Consider the following 19,897-nt stretch of genomic DNA (forward strand, 5'->3'; position numbering starts at 1 on the left):
TTATTCTGGAAATCTTAAGCCTAGTAAGGCTACTGACTTTCTATCCTCCCTCTTTTCATCCCTCTATTTCCTTATTTCATAAACATTTATGAAGTGCTCGTAGTGTGAAAGACATATACTAAACATTCTAGGAGATGTGAAGATTTGTTGACATATATCATAAGGGACCTGTGAGAAATTTCTGGAAGAGTTTCTTTTGAAATACCATACGTCCCACACACTAATATAACCCACTCCACACATACATATATACACTTTGAAATCATTGTGGAGACCCGTTGTCCTTGATAAGAATGTTATGTCTCTCACTGCAGTAGGAAAAAAAAAAAAATTAAAGCCTAGAGGCGTAAAATCTACCAACAGAGACATGTCCACAAATATAATAATGTTACATTATAATCATTATTATGTATTGAATGCTATAGGGATAATCTGAATTATTTTGAAAATACTAAATAGATGTGCTTTTCATTCTCTCTATAAAGTCTGTTCTGTCTGTACTCCAGTCACCTTTAAGATTAAGTCATTATTGGGCCGGCCCCGTGGCTTAGCGGTTAAGTGCGCGCGCTCCGCTGCTGGCGGCCTGGGTTTGGATCCTGGGCGCCCACCGACGCACCGCTTCTCCAGCCATGCTGAGGCGGCGTCCCACATACAGCAACTAGAAGGATGTGCAACTACGACATAGAACTATCTACTGGGGCTTTGGGGAAAAATAAATAAATAAATAAAAATTATTAAAAAAAAAAAAAGATTAAGTCATTACTAGTCCAAGAGAAGGAAAAGATAGATAAAACCAGAACAAGGAGATGCATAGGATACAGGAGGAGGAAGTACCCCTAACAGGAACTGAGAGTAGAAGAGAGAAACAGTAGAAGGGAGAAGGGTGAGAAAAAGAGAAGGGGGAAAAGATTAGACTCCTGTGTCCTGGTGCCTCTGGACTGAAACTCTGGAAAGGGTTGATGTAGGAGTTTAGAAACAACCTGATAAGTTTCAGGAATCCTTGAGCAGGGGAGATAGTTTTCTTGCCTCTCCTTGGGCACACTGGGCCATTTTCAAGTTCTCTTAGAAAAGCACCATGTCTCACATGGGACCACTCAAAACAATAACTTGGAAATAGCAAAGTAGCAGAATGAGTTGGGAGCAGACAAAGGTTCCTCTCTAGGTTTTTACAAAATCAAGGTGGTTGTGATGAAATTCCCAGGTTTCACTTTGAGCCTAGTGAAGGTAACTGGGGCACAAACCAGCAGTGATCTATGTGTCCAGCAAGGCCAAAGAAGCTCATGAGGTTTGTGGGAGGACCACCTAATAGGCTTAGAGGACACAGAAGTTGTTCCTTAGAATACCCAATGCCAGAAGGCTGTGATAGAGGGATTTACCAACTGGACACCCCAAATCTATAGAAAATACTAAGTTACTGAACCAGCATGTAAATGTTACCATCACTGGAGACCAGACTAACAGCTAGAGCCAGCAGAGAACAGACTACAGTTTTCCCCAATAGCAGAGTGCCACAATGTAGGTGGGGAACCATGTGCAAAAAGGAAACTGTATTTCTCTATATTGGAAATCAACTTAGTTCACAAACCTTTGTGTTCACAAATGGTAGAAACATTAATCTTGCCAATTAAAATTTAGTCACTTCTGAGTTGAAACAGTCTGCTTTTAAGTAAATATTTAGTTAAATTCAGAATTCTTTTCTCCCCTTCTCTTGTTTTGTCCTTCCTGAGAGCAGTTTAAGTCTCGCCACTGGTGGAGAGATATCTTGTTCTGATGCTGACCTCTAATGGTCACTGGCCTTCACTGAGTTATCTTATCCTGCTTGGTCTCTGGATAATGGTAATTTACATTCACTGCTGTAATGTCCTGCATTGGCCTTCAGTCCAGATGCATGTACTTTGCATTACCTGATCATAACCGTAAGGTTCTTTGGATCTCCCAGCTCTCTTTCAGGCTCTTCCATGGGCTTTTGCAACATTACAGATGCTTTACAGTAGTAGTCTTCAAATTAGGGTACGTATACTTCTGGGGGTACACAAAGACATTCCAGGGAATATGTGGGCAAGTTTGTTGTTGTTGTCTGTTATTTTTAAAAAAATCAGCTGTATTTATGTATGATTTATATAAATAAAATTCATCAATTTTGTGTACAATTCTATGACTTTTGACAAATGTATATCATCATGTAACCACCAATACAATCATAATATAAGACATTTCATCACCCCAAAAAAGTCTCTCAGCCTTTCTTACCTGCTTCAATGTGGTTTCCCTCTTGTTTGTCTGATGTGAAGGGGTTGTTCCACCATTTTTAAAGTTTCTTTCAGAGAAAATTATTCCATATTTAGCTGTAGATTCAGTGTGTCCATGGGAGGAGGTGAGTTCAAGATCTCCCTACATCGCCATCTTGAACCGGAACCTCCAGTCTTTAACTCTTGATTTCATTCATTCATCAAATATTTGAGTCCTTACAACGTTCCAAGCACTAGAACCTAGTTTTAGGTACTACGGGTATAACAATGAACAAAATAGATAAACATCTTGCTCTTGTCGACTTTATATTCTTGACAAGAAGCAGTGGGAAGAAGCAAATAACTAAAATAAATAAGTAAATTATAAAAGTATGTTAGGATATAGTAAGCACTGTGGTTTTTTAAAAAGTGTACAAGAGAGATTGGGAGTGCATGGCGAGTTTGCAATTTAAACTGGATGGTTAGGGAGGATTCACTGAAAAGATATTTGAGCAAAGACCAGAAGGAAAAGAGGGAAATCAGCCATGAATATTTTGGTGGAAGAGTGGTCAGGCAGAGGGAATACAAGAGGCCAATATGGCTGAAAGAGGAGAGTAGAAGGTAAAGGAAGAGTAGCAGGAGATAACGCCAACGAGGTGGGGTGGAGGGTGGGATGGATTTCAAAGCATTATGCTAAGAAGTCACATAGAGACAGAGATTGGATTGGTGGTTACCAGAGGGGAAGGGGGGAGGGAGGAGGGCGAAAGGGATAATTCGGCACGTGTGTGGTGAAGGGTTGTAATTAGTATTTGGGTGGTGAACATGATGTAATCTATGCAGAAATAGAAGTATAATGATGTACACCTGAAATTTATACAATGTTATAAACCAATGTTACTGCAATAAACAAAAAATTTAAAAAAAGAAAAAAAAAGAAGTCAGTCACAACCTTACCACCTTTACTGCTAACATCCTGGTTCGAGCCACCATAATCTCTGCTTGCGTTATTATAATAACCTATAAACTGGTCTTTCGACTTTCACCCTCGGACTCTTCTCAGCGTAACAGCCAGGATGATCTTAAAAAGTAAGTCAGATCATGTCATACCCCCTGCTCAAGCCTTGTGATTTGCTCCCTTTCTCTTAGAGTAAAAGTCAACATTCTTACAAAGACTTACAAAGACTTATGTGATCTTCCCATTCTTACAACGTTCCAAGCACAATCTTTGCACTCTCTCTCTACCTTGCTCCAGCTTGCTGGTATCTTCTAGAAAGGAGCTTATACCGTTTTCTAGTTCCCTGAGTTTTTGTGGTTGCTGCTAGGGGACACCTCTACATTGCCTGGCTTTGGTGGCCAGTGGGGCTTACCCGTTCCACAGGACTGTAACCAATGGAGTAAGAGTTGTTAAATGGCTACCCCCCCCCCCACCCTCTGCCAGGGAACAGCAAGAGGCGACAGACCTAGGAGCTCAGTCTTTCTGTGAAAAAAGCCTGTTAGCTTATCATCATAGCTGCAGCCTGAGGGGCAGGCTTATAATTAAACACACATCTAAGGGCTGGCTAAAAACCTTCCCACAGAACTTGGAGGGCAGGCACTATCTGTGCTCTCCATCTGCCACACTCCAGAGTGCCAGCATCTCTCAGAGGGGAGCTCTTTTACGTCTGGTGCGCCAGGTTTTACATCTGGTGCCCTGGGTTTTGTGGCTGCTTCCAAGGGGATACTCCTTGATTGCCTGGCTCTGGTGGCTGGGGGGCTGGCATTCTTGGGTCCCACAGGACTGTAACAATCAGAGACACAGTTCTTGGCAGGCTACCATCCCATGGCACTGCACAGATAGCAGACTGAAACACACCACCAGTCTTTCTGTGAAAGAGGCCTACTTGCTAGTCCTGGAGTTTCAGCATTAGGGGCCAGCTTCAGGTTTGGCATACCTCTGGAGGCTACGGAGGTGCTCTCAGGGAACATAGGCTTAGGAATGCCATCTTTGTGCTCTCCTTCTACCTTGCCACAGCTCACAGGTATCTGCCAGAAAAGAGCTTCTAGACTTGTCTGGAGCCCTGATTATTATGACTACTACCCAAGGGACACCTCTAGATCATCTGGCTTTGGGGGCCAGTAAGGCTTACACTTATGGTCCCAGAGGACTGTATATATTACATTTTTTAAAAGCTGCTGCCTGAGGGTCTGGCTTCTAGATCTGCCTAAGTCTAGGTGCTGACTGAGATCCTCCCCTTTGAGACACTGATTGGTCTTGGCACACCCTTGACTACTGGAAGCTATTACAAATAATATGGGCTGCTTTGGTAATCACAAAGGTTTGAGAGACAACCAAGAGCTAGGGTAGGGTTGAATGATAAGTTTCATCTCTTACATAAGGCCAACCCTTCAAGACTGGGAGAGGCGGCTGTTTCATCTAATACATAGAAACCAACAAAGACAGTCAAGCAAAATGAAGAAATAGAGAAATATGTGCCAAACAAAAGAACAAGATAAAACCTGAGGAAAAAAGCTTAATGAAACAGAGATAAGTAATTTACCTGATACAGAGTTCAAAGTAATGATCATTAAGATGCTCACTGAACTCAGGGAGGAAGGGATGGACACAGTGAGAACTTCAACAAAGAGATGGAAAATATAAGAAAGTTGCAACAGAAGTCACAGAGCTGAAGAATATAATAACTGAACTGAAAAGTACACTAGAGGAGTTCAACAGTAGAATGAAGATGAAACAGAAGAAAGAATCAGTGAACTCGAAGACAGGGCAGAGGAACTCATGCAATTAGAGTGGCAAAAAGAAAAAAGAATGAAAAAAAGTGAAGATAAGTTAAGGGACTTATGGAACAACATCAGGTAACTAACATTCACATTACAGGAGTACCAGAAGAAGTGAGAAAGGGAGAGAAAACGTATTTGAAGAAATAATGGCTGAAAACTTCCCTAACCTGGGGAAAGAAACAGACGTCCAGATCAAGGAAGCCCAGAGAATTCTAAATAATAGTAACCCAAAGAGACCCACACTAAGACACATTATAATTAATATGTCAAAAGTTAAAGACAAGGAGAGAATCTTAAAAGCAGCAAGAGGAAAACTAATTGTTACTTAGAGGGAACCCCCTGTAAGACCATCAGCAGATTTTTCAGCAGAAATTTTGCAGGCCAGATGGGAGTGGCACAGTATATTCCAAGTGCTGAAAGAAAAGAAATTCAAGAAAAAAAATTTCCAACCAAGAATACTCCACTTGGCAAAGTTATCATTCATAAGTGAAAGAGAGATAGAGTTTTCTAGAGAAGCAAAAGCTAAAGGAGTTCGTTACCACTAAACTGGTCTTGCAAGAAATGTCAAAGGAACTTCTTTAAGTTGAAAAGAAAAGGCGTTAATTAGGAACAAGAAGACATATGAAAGTATATATCTCACTGGTAAAGGTAAATACGTAGTAAAGGTAGTGGATTAATCACATATAAAGCCAGTATGAAGGTTAAAAGACTTTTGTCTTTACTACTTTTGTAGTAAAAATAACTATAACTACAATAATTAGTAAAGGGATACACACAATAAAAATATGTAAAATGTGACATCAGAAACATAAAATGGTGGGGAGGGAGTAAAAATGTAGAACATTAGAATGCATTCAAACTTAAGTTATCAACTTAAAATAGACTGTTGTAAGTTATTATATGTAAGCCCTGTAGTAACCACAAAGTAAAAACCTGTAGTAGATACACAAAAGATAATGAGAAAGGGATCTAAGCATAGCACTGAAGAAAGTCGTCAAACCACAAAGGAAGAGAACAAGAGAAGAAAGAAACAGAGGAACTACAACATAGCCAGGAAACAATTAACAAAATGACAATAAATACATACCTATCAATAATTATTTTAAATGTAAATGGAGTAAATTCTCCAATCAGAAGACATAGAGTGGCTGAATGGAAAAAAACACAAGACCCATCTATATGCTGCCTATAAGAGACTCACTTCAGACATAAGAACATACACAATCTGAAAGTGAAGGGATAGAAAAAGATGCTCCATGCAAATGGAAGCCAAAGGAAAGCTGAGGTAGCTATACTTATATCAGACAAAACAGGCTTTAAAACACAGACTGTAATAAGAGACAAAGAAGGGCATGACATAATGATAAAGGAGTCAATCCAACAAGAAGGTATAACATTTGTAAATATGCATTCAACATAGGAGCACATAAACATATAAAGCAAATATTAACAGACCTAAAGGGAGAAATTAGGAAGAAGAATCTGGCCACCCACTTCCGAAAAAACTGGTTGTGAAAACGATATGAATTGCAGTGGAGCATTGTCTGATATAGCACCGGAAGGTGAGAGGATGGCACAAAAAGACTGGGCAAGGTTCTGCTCTGCTGTACACAGGGTCATTAGGAGTCAAAATTGACTTGACAGCACTAACAACAAAAGGGGAGAAATAGACAGCAAAACAATAATAATAGGGGACTTTACTACCCCATTTACATCAATGGATAGATCATCCAGACAAAAAAGCAATAAGGAATCATCAGCCTTAAATGACATGTTAGACCAGATGGACTTAATAGATATATACAAAACATTCCATCCAAAAGCAACAGAATACACATTCTTCTCAAGTGCGCATGGAACATTCTCTAGGATAGATCATATGTTAGGCCACAAAAGTCTTAACAAATTTAAGAAGATTGAAATCATATCAAGCATCTTTTCTAACCACAGTGATATGAAACTAGAAATTAATTACATGAAGAAAACTGGAAAACTCAGGAATATGTGGAGATTGAACAACATGCTACTGAACAACCGATGGGTCAACGAAGAAATCAAAAGCAAAATAAAAAAATACCTTGAGACAAATGAAAATGGAAATACAATGTACCAAAACTTACATGGGATGCAGCAAAAGTAGTTCTAAAAGGGAAGTTTGTAGCGATAAATGCTTACCTCAAAAAACAAGAAAAATCTCAAATAACCTAACTGTACACCTCAAGGAACTAGAAAAAGAAGAACAAGCAAAGCCCAAAGTTAGTAGAAGAAAGGAAATAACAAAGATCAGAGCAAAAATAAATAAAATAGAGGCTATAAAAAGACAAGAGATCAGTGAAACTAAGAGCTGATTCTTGGAAAAGATAAACAAAATTGACAAACCTTTAGCTAGACTCACCAAGAAAAAAAGAGAGGACTCAAATAAATAAAATCAGAAATGAAAGAGGAGATGTTAACAACTGATAGCATAGAAATACAAAGGATCATAATTGTACTATGAGCAATTATACACCAACGAATTGGACAACCTAGGAGAAATGGATAAATTCCTAAAAACACACAACCTTCCAAGACTGAATTAGGAAGAAGTAAAAAATCTGAACATATTGATTATTAGTAAGGAGATTGAATTAGTAATTAAAAATCTCCTAACAACCACAAGTCCAGGACCAGATGGCTTCACTAATGAATTCCATCAAACCTTTAGGGAAGAATTAGCACCAATCCTTCTCAAACTCTTCCGATAAATAGAGGAGGAGGGAACACTTCTGAACTCATTTTACAAGGCCAGCATTACCCTGATACCAAAACCTGACAAGGACACCACAAGAAAAGAAAATTACAGGCCAATATTCCTGATGAACATAGATGCAAAAACCCTCAGCAAAATACTAGCCAACTGAACTCAACAGTACATTGAAAGGATCATACATCATGATCAGGTGGGATTTATTCCAGGGATGCAAAGATGGTTCAACATCCACAAATCAATCAGTGTGAGACATCACATTAACAAAATGAAGGGTAAAAATCATATGTTCATCTCAATAGATGCAGCAAAAGCATTTGACAAAATTCAACATCTGTTTTTGATAAAAACTCAACAAAGTGGGTGTAGAGGGAATATACCTCAACATAATAAAGGCCATATATGACAAGCCTGCAGCTAACATCATACTCAGTGGTGAAAAGCTGACAGCTTTTCCTCTAAGATCAGGAACAAGACAAGGATGCCCACCCTTGCGACTTTTATTCAGTATAGTTTTGGAAGTCCTATCCACAGTAGTTAGGTGAGAAAAAGAAATAAAAGGCGTCCAAATTAGAGAAGAAGAGGTAAAACTGTCGTCATTCGCAGGTGACATGATATATATAGAAAACCCTAAGGACTCCACGAAAAAACTGTTATAGCTAATAAATGAATTCAGTAAAATTGCAGGATACAAAATCAATATATAGAAATCTGTTGTGTTTGTATACACTGATGACAAACTATCAGAATGAGAAATTAAGAAAACAATCCGATTTACAATTGCATCAAAAAGAATAAAATACCTAGGAATAAATTTAACCAAGGAGGTGAAAAACCTATACACTGAAAACTATAAGACATTGACTAAAGAAATTGAAGATGACACAAATAAATGGAAAGATATTTCATGCTCATGAATTGGAAGAGTTAATATTGTTAAAATGTTCATACTACCCAAAGCAATCTACAGATTCAGTGTAATCCCTATCAAAATTCCAATGGTATTTTTCACAGCAATGGAACAAACAATCCTAAAATTTGTATAGAACCACGAAAGATCCTAAATAGCTAAAGCAATCTTGAGAAAGAACGAAACTGGAGGCATCATGCCCCCTGATTTCAAACTATATTACAAAGCTATAGTAATCAAAACAGTGTGGTATTGGCATAAAAACAGAGACATAGATCATTGGAACAGGATAGAAAGCCCAGAAATAGAAAGCCCACACATGTATGGTTAATTAATTTATGACAAAGGACTTAAAAATATACAATGGGGAAAGGATAGTCTCTTCAATAAATGGTATTAGAAAAACTGGACAGATACATGTAAAAGAATGAGACAGAATCACTGTCTCACACTATACACAAAAATTAACTCAAAATGGATTAAAAACTTGAATGTAAGATCTGTAACCATAAAACTCCTAGAAGAAAACGTAGGTGGTAAGCTCCTTGACCTCAATGTTGGTGATAATTTTTTGGATTTGACACCAAAAGCAAAGGCAACAAAACCAAAAAGCAGCAAGTGGGACTACATCAAACAAAAAGTTCCTGCACAGCAAAGGAAAAACCATTGACAAAATGAAAAGGCAACCTACTGAATGGGAGAAAGTATTTGCAAATCATATGTCTGATAAGGGGTTAATATCCAAAATATTTAAAGAACTCATACAATTCAATAGCAAGAAACCAATCCAGTTAAAAAATGGGCAGAGGATATGAATAGACATTTTTTCAAAAGAAGGCACACAGAAGGCCAGCAGGTAGCTGAAAAGATGTCAACATCACTAATCATAAGGGCAATGCAAATCAGAGCCACAATGAGATGTCACCTCACTCCTCTTAGAATGGCTGCTATCAAAAAGACAAGAAATAAGTGTTGGCGAGAATGTGGAGAAAAGGGAACCCTCATGTACTCTTGGTGGGAATGTAAATTGGTGCAGCCACTATGGAAAACAGTATGGAGGTTCTTCAAAAAATTAAAAATAGAACTGCCATATGATCCAGCAGTTCCACTTCTGGGTATTTATCTGAAGAAAATGAAAACACTAACTTGAAAAGATATATGTACCCCCATGTTCATTGCAGCATTATTTACAATCACCAAGGTATGGAAACAACCTAAGTGTCCATCGATGGATAAATGGATAAGGAAGTTGTGGTATATTTATATATATGGAATATTATTCAGCCATAAAAAAGAACGAAATCTTGCCATTTGCAACAACATAGATGGACCTTGAGGGCATTATGCTAAGTGGAATAAGTCAGACGGGGAAAGATAAATACCATATGATTTCACTTTAATGTGGAATCTAAAACAAAAACAAAAAGCCCAAGCCCATAAATACAGAAAGAGATTGGTAGTTGCCAGAGGGGTTAGGGAGGTGGGCAAAATGGGTGAAAGGAGTTAAAAGGTGCAAACTCCAGTTATAAAATAAATAAGACATGGGGATATAATGTACAGCATGGTGATTATAGTTAATAATAATAATAGTGTATTACATCATATTTGGAAGTTGCTAAGAGAGTAGATCCTAAAAGTTCTCATCACAAGGAAAAAAAAGTCTGTAACTATGTAAGGTGATGGATATTAACTAGACTTATTGCGGTGATCATTTCACCATATGTACAAATATCGAATCATTATGTTGTACACCTGAAACTAATATAATGTATATCAATTATACCTCAATAAAAAAAAAGTTAAAAACTGGAAGAAATCAGGAACAGAGCAAAAGCATATTGGGAATAAACAAGGCCAAACTTGCCTTGAACTTAATGTAGTGTTTTTTATGTTCTCTTTAGTTGATTCAGTCTTTTGTGTGATATATAGGTGAATTTGGTAGGCTTTAGGGGGGCCAAAGACAGGAAAACCCCACTGTTAGATTCCCTGTAGGCCCACGTGCCTGGGACTTAAAATCAGGGCAGCATGAGCATAATGCCTGAAAACGTGCAAACCCTCTTTTTTATTTCTAACCAAACTCCATTTTTTTTTAATGGTTCTATTAGTGGGAGTCTGTTCAGTGTATTTAATCTTAAATTGCTTAGCCAGTGAGGTGGGAAGAGGTTAGAGGTTTTGAAGAGTCTGAAGAGTAGAGGAGGGTTTTGTAAAAGTGGGTGTATTTGATGATAATTTAAAATGTTTCATTGAGTAATTATGTATGTATGTATGTACACACACACAAACAGGAAAATGCACATAAGTACATAGCTTGGCAGATTTTCACAAACTGAATACATCAGAGTAATCAACACCCAGAATCAGAAACAGAACCCAGCTAGCATCCCAGTGCTCCAGTTGTACCCCTTCCAGTTACTACCTCCCACTCAGATTAACAACTATTCTGACATCTAATGCCGTAGATGTGTTTTGCCTGATTTTGTACTCTATATAAATTAAGTTATGCTGTATGTACATATTTGTGTCTCTTCTTTTGCTCAAAATTTTGTTTATGATATTTTTTATGTATGGTTAGAGGTTATTCATTTTCAATGCTATACAAAATTCCATTGTATGACTATACCACAATTTGTCCATTCAACTGTTAATAGGCATTTAGATAGTTTCCAGTTTTTAGCTATTATGAATAGTGCTACTATCTAATACAATCTAGTAATGTATTTTGATGTATATATGTATGAATTTCCTAGGACATTTCCTAGTTTTTATCCATAGTCAGTGAACTCTAAGTGTTTGTCAGCATTGTAGTCAATGTATTTATTATGTGTACCTTACTCAAAAGAGAGTTTGGTTGGAGGTATTACCAAACCTTCCCTTGTTAGTGTTCTCACTGGACTTTCTCTACACTTAAGATTCTTTACATGTATTCTGGTTAAGTATGCATGTTCATGTCTTTTATCAGATTGTGAGTGCTTTTCAGTACTTTGTTTTACTTGCTTGTGTATCCCCGCACCTGGCACAGTACCTGAAATACAGTAAGCTGGTTGAGTGAATGGTGATAGCCATCACCATTGCCAGCGATTAACACAGCAAGTCTCCTTAGTTATGTGAACCATCTAGCTAGGGTAAAATCCTTGCTTTAGTTTGATATCTCAGAGTCAAAGGGTTAGGAATGGGAAGTGATCACTCTCTGAGAACCTCAGAACTGAGAGCTCAGAACTGAACATGCTATGTGGTTAGAAGAAATTGCTGTGGCTTTTCAGGCCTCTTGGAGATTTCATGTGTTAACAGCAGTGATTCCAAGGGATAGTGTGGGGGCCAGATATAAATAGCAGAACACAAATGGGGTAATGTGTCACTGCCAAGCTACTGCTGGGGGTGTTTATAAAAAGAAAAGCATTCCCCTCTCTGCTCTCACTGTCAACAGCCTCCCATCCTGAAGACACGCTCACCACAACTGAGAGAGTGGGGAAACAGTTTGAGACCTAGCATCATTTAAACCTCCTCCACAGGCAGAAAAGCCAGGTAAACATTTTGACTTATTTACACTCAGCCTACGGAAGTGAAGAATTTTCAAGAAAACCCTGAATCAGAGCTTACTTGGCACATGCTACCTTGTGACAGTTATCTGTCAAGCATTATATTCTAGATCTTTTTAAGAAAGGGAAGTTTAACACAAGAGCGGCATTTTGATAGTATATTTTAATATCTTTAGTGAAAGAAACTGCTTGTGAATAAAGATGGGAATCTGGGAAAGACTGTCTCCTTTCCCCTGTGCTCTTCATTCCCATTTTCAGATGGCAGAATCTGGTGATTGGTAGGATAAAATAGAAATTTCAGTTCAGTTCCAGTAATATCATCTCTGTTGTAGGTATGTGGAAGGAACTGTAGACTAACCTTTAATTGTATTAGTTAATGGCTCTGGGACAGCTTCAGCCCTTGAGGGCCTCTTACCCTTTTGTTTACTCCTTTCAGTCTCATAAACATTGGGATGAATATTGGGCATTCAGCCAGTAGAGTTGTTTAATCTTGCTAGAACTGCTGCCTACTCGGTTCCTTCTTATTCTCATTCCCGCCTTCAGAAAGTTATGCAAGACACTTGTTTTATCCTTGTGCTTCTCTTGAATGTGAATATTTGGGGCTTGAAGGAGTCCCCCTTGGATAACCTTCTGGTTTGAATCACTGCTGACTTCATTATCTCATACTACCAGCGTGAGCATGACTTGATTTGCAAAGAGGATAGAGAAGAATGGATGATGTGCATGGACACTAACGCCTGGAGAATTCTTGGAAACTGGGAGCTAGGGGACCATTTTGAAATGGTTGTTTTTTTAGTTTGTTTTATTTCCTGTGTATGCTGAGAATGGATTTAGAGATAGAAAGAAAGTATGACTACTGATGACTATGGTAGAAGAGATGACATGTCTGGAAGAGAATGGAAATGGACAGATTTAATATTGAGCAAATTGCTGAAGTTCTCTGAACTTTTGTTTTCTTATGTGTAGAATGAAGGTGTTAGACCACCAGACAAAATCTAATGGCCCTTCCAGCCATTGGAAATTTATCGGTAATCACTTCCTGACCATCATAATAACCACTCTCACCCAGAATGAAAATATTTATAGTATGTCATCCTGCTCTACTTCCCTAAACCTCTTTTTTAAGTCTATTAAATTGGAATTTCTTCATTTTAGTTTAGAAGAGAAAAATGAAGACAGGACGTTTTGAAATGATCACCATGGTGCTGGCAGCTATGATTCTAATGGACATCTTCCAGGTAATGTTGGGAATGGGAAGCATGTAGTCATTGGACTGGGAACTCTTGATATAATGTTGCCTGAGGTTTCTGTGTAGGTTGATGATGGAAATCAGAGCAGATAGAATAGGTAAATCAGTTTTTTACGAGTAACTTTTGTCTTTTCATTTTACACATTTGATACATGTTAACTGTAGAAATTGAAAAAATTTAAATTAAACAAAAAGAGGAAAGCAAAATTATCCACAGTCCTTCCACTCAGAGGGAAAGATTCTTAATCTGTTATCTGTGGGTGTATAGTCTTCTCAGCTTTTTATGTTTGTGTTTTTAATTTATGAAAACGGGTTCACACTGTACATAGTATTTTTTTTACCTTGCTTTTTTTTTTTTTTTGTGAGGAAGATCAACCGTGAGCTAACATCCATGCTAATCCTCCTCTTTTTGCTGAGGAAGACTGGCTCTGAGCTAACATCTATTGCCAATCCTCCTCATTTTTTTCCCCAAAGCCCCAGTAGATAGTTGTATGTCATAGTTGCACATCCTTCTAGTTGCTGTATGTGGGATGCGGCCTCAGCATGGCCGGAGAAGCGGTGCGTCGGTGCGCGCCTGGGATCCGAACCCCGGGCCGCCTGGGATCCGAACCCCGGGCCGCCAGTGCAGAGCGCGCGCACTTAACTGCTAAGCCACGGGACCGGCCCTTACCTTGCTTTTTAAGTTAATGTTGTGCTACAAATGTCTCTCTCTGTCATTAAATATTCTGAAAATATGTATTTTTCACCAAATGAGACAACACTGTAGTGTTTGGTTACAAGTTTTCTATTAAACTATATAATAAGCATTTTCACACATTCAGTATTCTTTTTTTCTGATAGAACTTTTTTTAATTTAATTTTAATTACTTATTTATTTTTTTGTGAGGAAGATCAGCCCTGAGCTAACATCCATGCCAATCCTCCTCTTTTTGCTGAGGAAGACTGGCCATGAGCTAACATCCGTGCCCATCTTCCTCCACTTTATGTGCAACGCCGCCACAGCATGGCCTGACAAGTGGTGCATCGGGGCGCACCAGCAGTGGAGTGTGCGCACTTAACCACTATGCCATGGGGCCTGCCCCTCTGATAGAACTTTTATGATTCTATTTTTTAGTTGAATCTTTAAACATTCTGTAACATATTTTTATGTAAAATATGAGACAGGTATCTCACTTGGTTCTTTTCCCCACATTGTTAACTGTCACATCACTACTGAGTATTTGTCCCCTGATTTGAAGTACCTACTTGAAATATATTAAATTCTTAAAATTTTATCCATTTTTGAATTTAATATTCTGATCCGTCGTCTATAGACTATTCTGTTACCTGTACTGCAGTGTGATTTTTTTTATTGAGGTATAATTCACATATCATATAAATTCACCATTTTAAAGTGCACAATTCAGTGGTTTTCATATATTCACTATGTTGTGCAGCCATCACCACTATCTCATTACAGAATATTCCTGTCACCCCAAAAAGAAACCTTGTAGATATTAGCAATCAGTCTCAATTTCCTCTTCCCTGAATCCCCTGGCAACTACTAATCTACTTTCTGTCTCTATGGATTTGCATATTCTGGACATTTCATCTGAATGGAATTACACAATATCTGGCCTTTTGTATGGCTTCTGTCACTTAGCATACGGTTTTCAAGGATCATCCATGTTGTAGCATATATTAGTACTTCATTCTTTTTTATAGCTGAATAATATTCCTTCATATGGTTATGCCACCTTTTGTTTTTCCATTCCTTAGTTGATGGACATTTGGGTTGTTCCTACTTTTTGGCTCTTACAAATGAATAGTCCTTCTGTGAACATCCATGTACAAGTTTTTGTGTGAACATATGTTTTCAGTTCTCTTGGGTATATACCTAGGAGTGGAATTTCTGGGTCATATGGTAACACCGTTTAACATTTTGAGGAACTGCCAAACTGTTTTCCGCAGTGGCTGCACCATTTTTCATTCCCACCAGCAGTGTATGAGGGTTCAGTTTCTCTACATCCTTGCTAACAGTTATTATTTTCCCTTTTTTTCCTTAGCATTATAGCCATCCTAATGGCTGTGAAGTGGTATCTCGCTGTGGTTTTGATGTGAATTTTCTTTTTGTTTTGGTGAGGAAGACTCATTCTGAGCTAACATCTATCACCAATCTTCTTCTTTTTGCTTGAGGAAGATTAGTCCTGAGCTGACATCCCTGGCCAGTCTTCCTCTAATTTGCATATGGGGCACCAACACAGCATGGCTGATAAGTGGTGTAGGTCCGCACCCAGGATCCAAACCTGCAAACCCAGGCCGCCAAAGCAGAGCGTGCTGAACTTAACCACTACGCCACCGGGCAGTCCCCTGATTTGCATTTTTAATATTGTTTTGCAACATAATTTTCATGTGTTTGTTCTATGAATGTTCCATAATTTGTTTAACCGATTTCTTTTCTTGAACATTTAAGTCATTTCCACATTTTTGTAATAAATTTTTGGTAATTGAATTTCATCAGAATGGGCTTTTGTTTCAGTGGATAAATCAGAGGAAGAAAATATAATGAGTGCATTCACTAGCCTTTTGTTCCTGTCCCTTAGTGTGCATTCAGTTGTCCCTGAATGGTGGTGGTATTTGTGAGTTTTTTCACTGCTCAAGGCACTCACTGTACAGAACACACAATCAGCTGTGGCTTTGGGCCAGAAAGACTTGATGTCTAAAATTAGACATGTGGAGACTGGTTAGAGGCATAGGGAAAAGACAAGAACATATTGAATCAACTTTGATAGGATGTGAGGAATGTGGGAGGTAATTTCAGGGTATCAAGTCTTATAATATGTTGAAGTCTTGAAGATAAATGAGGCATTGGTGCTCAAGATGCACTCTGGTACATTCTGTGCTGCAGAGGAAAATACACTTCTTGGCTAGAAGATGGCAGTAATTTGATCTCTTGAAATTCAGATTCCCCCTTCAAGAAACTGACCTACAGACCCAGGAGTTTAGAAGTCTCAATGACTTTCCTGGCAGAATATTCTGTGACTGGTAATCAAGACAATTTCTGATGCTGGCATAGTTCCTTCGTTTATAAAATGGTGTTCTGAATTGTCTGCCTAGCCTTTCATAAAGGTTGTGCTAAGGACAAAATTAAACTCTTAAAAGTGCTACATAAATGTCAGTGGTCTTCATCATTGGAAACAGTACATTTTGGTTAAGAGGAGAGACTCTGGAGCCAGATTGCCTGGGTTCAAATCTTGGTTCCAGACAAGTTACTCAATCTGTGTGTTAGTTTCCTCATCCTTAAAAAAGGGACAAATAAGAGTACCTACCTCATAAGGTTGTCATGAAGATTAAATGAGTTAATATATATCAACATTTAGTGCCTTGCATACAGAAAGCACTCTAGAGAAGTTTATTAGGCCTTAGTAATGGAGTGGCCACAAAGGGTGACTGAGAAGGCGATAGCTAGGAAAACTTCACAAATGAATAGATGGTTTATATAAGGAAAGGTTGTTGGTGGTCATTATAGGCAGTAAGATTATAAATTTGGTCTTAGACTGTTAAGTTTGAAGGGTCTTTGAGTAATTCAAGTGGAGTTATTAAGCAGGTGGTATATAGGTCTGGCACTTGCAGGGACAGGTCAGAGGTATTTAGAAGATAATTGAAACTATAGGCATGTATATAATTGCCTAAGTGTAGAGTTGAGAGTTAGAAAATAAAATAGGGCCGGCCCCGTGGCTTAGCGGTTAAGTGTGGGCGCTCCGCTACTGGCGGCCCGGGTTCGGATCCCGGGCGCACACCGACGCACCACTTCTCCGGCCATGCTGAGGCTGCGTCCCACATACAGCAACTAGAAGGATGTGCAGCTATGACATACAACTATCTACTGAAAATAAAATAGCCTTGAGAAATTCCAGCATTTAACAGCCAACTAGAATATGTTGGATCTGCAAAGGAGTCTAAGAAGAAATGTCCCCTTAGTGAGAGCTGTTTGGGTGGAGGGTTGAGATATGAGTGGAAATGAAGTGGAGATGGCAAGGATAGATATCTCTTTCAAGATGTTTGACTGTGAGGGGGAGGAGAGAGATAGTGGGAAGGAGATAGCTAGTGTGAGATATGAGATCAAGTTTTATTTTGCTTTTTTAAGTTGATTCTCCTCCCTACCGCCTCGCCCCTGCACACACACTTTTTAAGAATCATACACATGGAGCCTGCAACTTAAGCAGTTCCTGGCTAAGTGTCTCTATAAAATAGTCTTCAACTGAGTTTATGGCTTGTGCAAAGAATGTACCATATAAGGATAGAGTAGTGGTAAGAGAGAATTATGTGGAGGGCATTATTCTTTTATTTGTAGAAACCCTTAAATGGTGTCCCTGGGCAGATTTGCTCATCCTATTTTTTGATCCATAGACCAGAGTACAGGGTTCTTATTTAGTTCACTTGAATATTTTGCCAGTTGCTATGCTAGATGCTTGGAATTCAAAAGATAAATATGATACAATCTTGCCCTTGATGAACTTAACGGTATAATACATATATTCCTATCATGAAATAATAATAATAACCACAGTTGAAGGCTTGATATGCGCCAGGCATGAGGCTAAGGGCTTTGCGTATATTCATTATATGATTTAATCCTCACAGCAATTCTGCAATTAAGATATTGTTTCCTCATTTTATCTTCATTTTTTAGATGAAAAAATTGAAGCTCATAAATGTCAAGTAACTTACCCATACCTAATTAGTACCAGTTAGTAACAGAAATGGAATTTGAACCCAGATCTGTCTGGCTCCAAGTTAGTGTTAGTTACATTACATCACCCTACTTCTTCTGTTCTGTGTATCATTTAAAGATGCATTAGACCTTTTTCAGTTGTATGTGACAGAAACACAGTTCAAACTAGCTCAAGCAAATAGGGAATCGATTGATTCTTATGACTGGTAAAATACAGTTTTCGGGTACAGTTAGATCCAGGGCCTTAAGTAATGTTATCAGGCCCTCATCTCTCTTTCCACCTCTCAGCTCTGCAAGCCTTTCTTTGTTCGGTTTATTTGCAGACAGGATTATCCATGGGACTAAAAGGATAACTATTGGTGCCCCAAGCGAATGTTACCCTTAGAGCTTATGGTTGTAGAGGAAGAAAGAGCCTTTTTTTTCCCCCGAGACTGCTCTGGTTTTTACGCCTGCATCATTGCTTATCATTGGGGCTGAAAGTGAAGAATCAGTCCTACTCAAACCACATGGACAAGGGAGGAAGTGTCTTCAAAGGAAAAGGGGTAATATTTGTCATTTTGTATTTATGTATCGTGTACATTATTTCACACGTGATATTTCAGAATCACTCAACAGTCTTGAATAGCTAAGAATATTGTTCAAAGCCAGGACTGCCACCTATTTCTTCACCGTTCTTTCTTCTGCACCACAAGGGTCAGATGAATGTTCCAGGCATAATCATACCCATACTTCTCATCCACTAACTTTTACTCTTTCATACAAATAGGTCACAGCTGAGAAGTTATCAATAGCAATGGAATACAAAAAACATACCCAAAGTTGATTGTAAGCAAGGGAGAGATTCTGGGCAGGGCATGAGAGGGTAGGGGCAGTAATGTGAGAGAAAATGATATACACCAAATATCTTATTTCAAGAGTATTAATTTCCTTTCCTTTGAAGGTGAAGGCTGAAATGTTAGATATGGCAGATAATGCATTTGATGATGAATACCTGAAATGTACTGACAGGATGGAAATCAAATATGTCCCCCAACTGCTCAAGGAGGAAAAAGCAAGCCATCAGCTCCTGGAGGATGTGTGGGACAATGCAAAAGCCAAATGGGAAGCCCGGAAGACTCAGCTCTTTCTTCCTGTGAGTTTTAAGGATAACCATGGAATAGCACTGATGGCATATATTTCTGAAGCTCAAGAGCAAACTCACTTTCACCATCTGTTCAGTGAAGCTGTGAAGATGGCTGGCCAGTCTCGAAAAGATTATATCTATGGCTTCCAGTTCAAAGCTTTTCATTTTTACCTGACAAAAGCCCTGCAGTTGCTGAGAAGACCTTGTGAGGACAGTTACAAAAATGTGGTGTATAGCAGAAGCCAAGGTGCTTCATTTACATTTGGAGAGCCAAACCAAGCCAGATTCGGCCTATTCACCTTGGCGTATTCGGCCAAACCTCAAGCTACTAATGATCAACACATTCTGTTAACCATCCACACATGCTTTGGAGTTGCTGTTGAGAAATTTTTCGATAAAGAAAGTGAAACAATTATCTTAATACCTCTGAATGAGGTTTTTCATGTGTCACAGGATGGGGCTGGCAGTAATCTTATCCTTCAAAGCATAAACAAGACATGCAGCCATTACGAATGTGCGTTTCTAGGTGGTAAGTATCTCTGTTCTGTCTATGCTTGTCTGGGAGGGAAGAAGTCGAATTTTTAGGCCCAGGGAGAGGTCAGGAAGATTGAGAGAC

At 38.6% G+C, this 19,897-nt stretch overlaps 1 protein-coding gene across 1 annotated transcript in view; it reads left to right on the plus strand.

Moving 5' to 3' along the window:
- Positions 1–19,897, plus strand: part of ART3 (ADP-ribosyltransferase 3 (inactive)) — a 124,313-nt gene that overhangs the window by 76,590 nt on the left and 27,826 nt on the right. Inside the window, exons 2-3 of the mRNA XM_058547286.1 lie at positions 13,356–13,433; positions 19,099–19,810. Of these exons, the coding sequence (XP_058403269.1) occupies positions 13,365–13,433; positions 19,099–19,810 (781 nt within the window). The 5' untranslated portion in view covers positions 13,356–13,364. The remainder of the gene's footprint in view (positions 1–13,355; positions 13,434–19,098; positions 19,811–19,897) is intronic.

Source organism: Diceros bicornis, chromosome 8 (genome assembly GCF_020826845.1).
Source record: "Diceros bicornis minor isolate mBicDic1 chromosome 8, mDicBic1.mat.cur, whole genome shotgun sequence".
NCBI classification, from domain to species: Eukaryota; Metazoa; Chordata; class Mammalia; order Perissodactyla; family Rhinocerotidae; genus Diceros; species Diceros bicornis.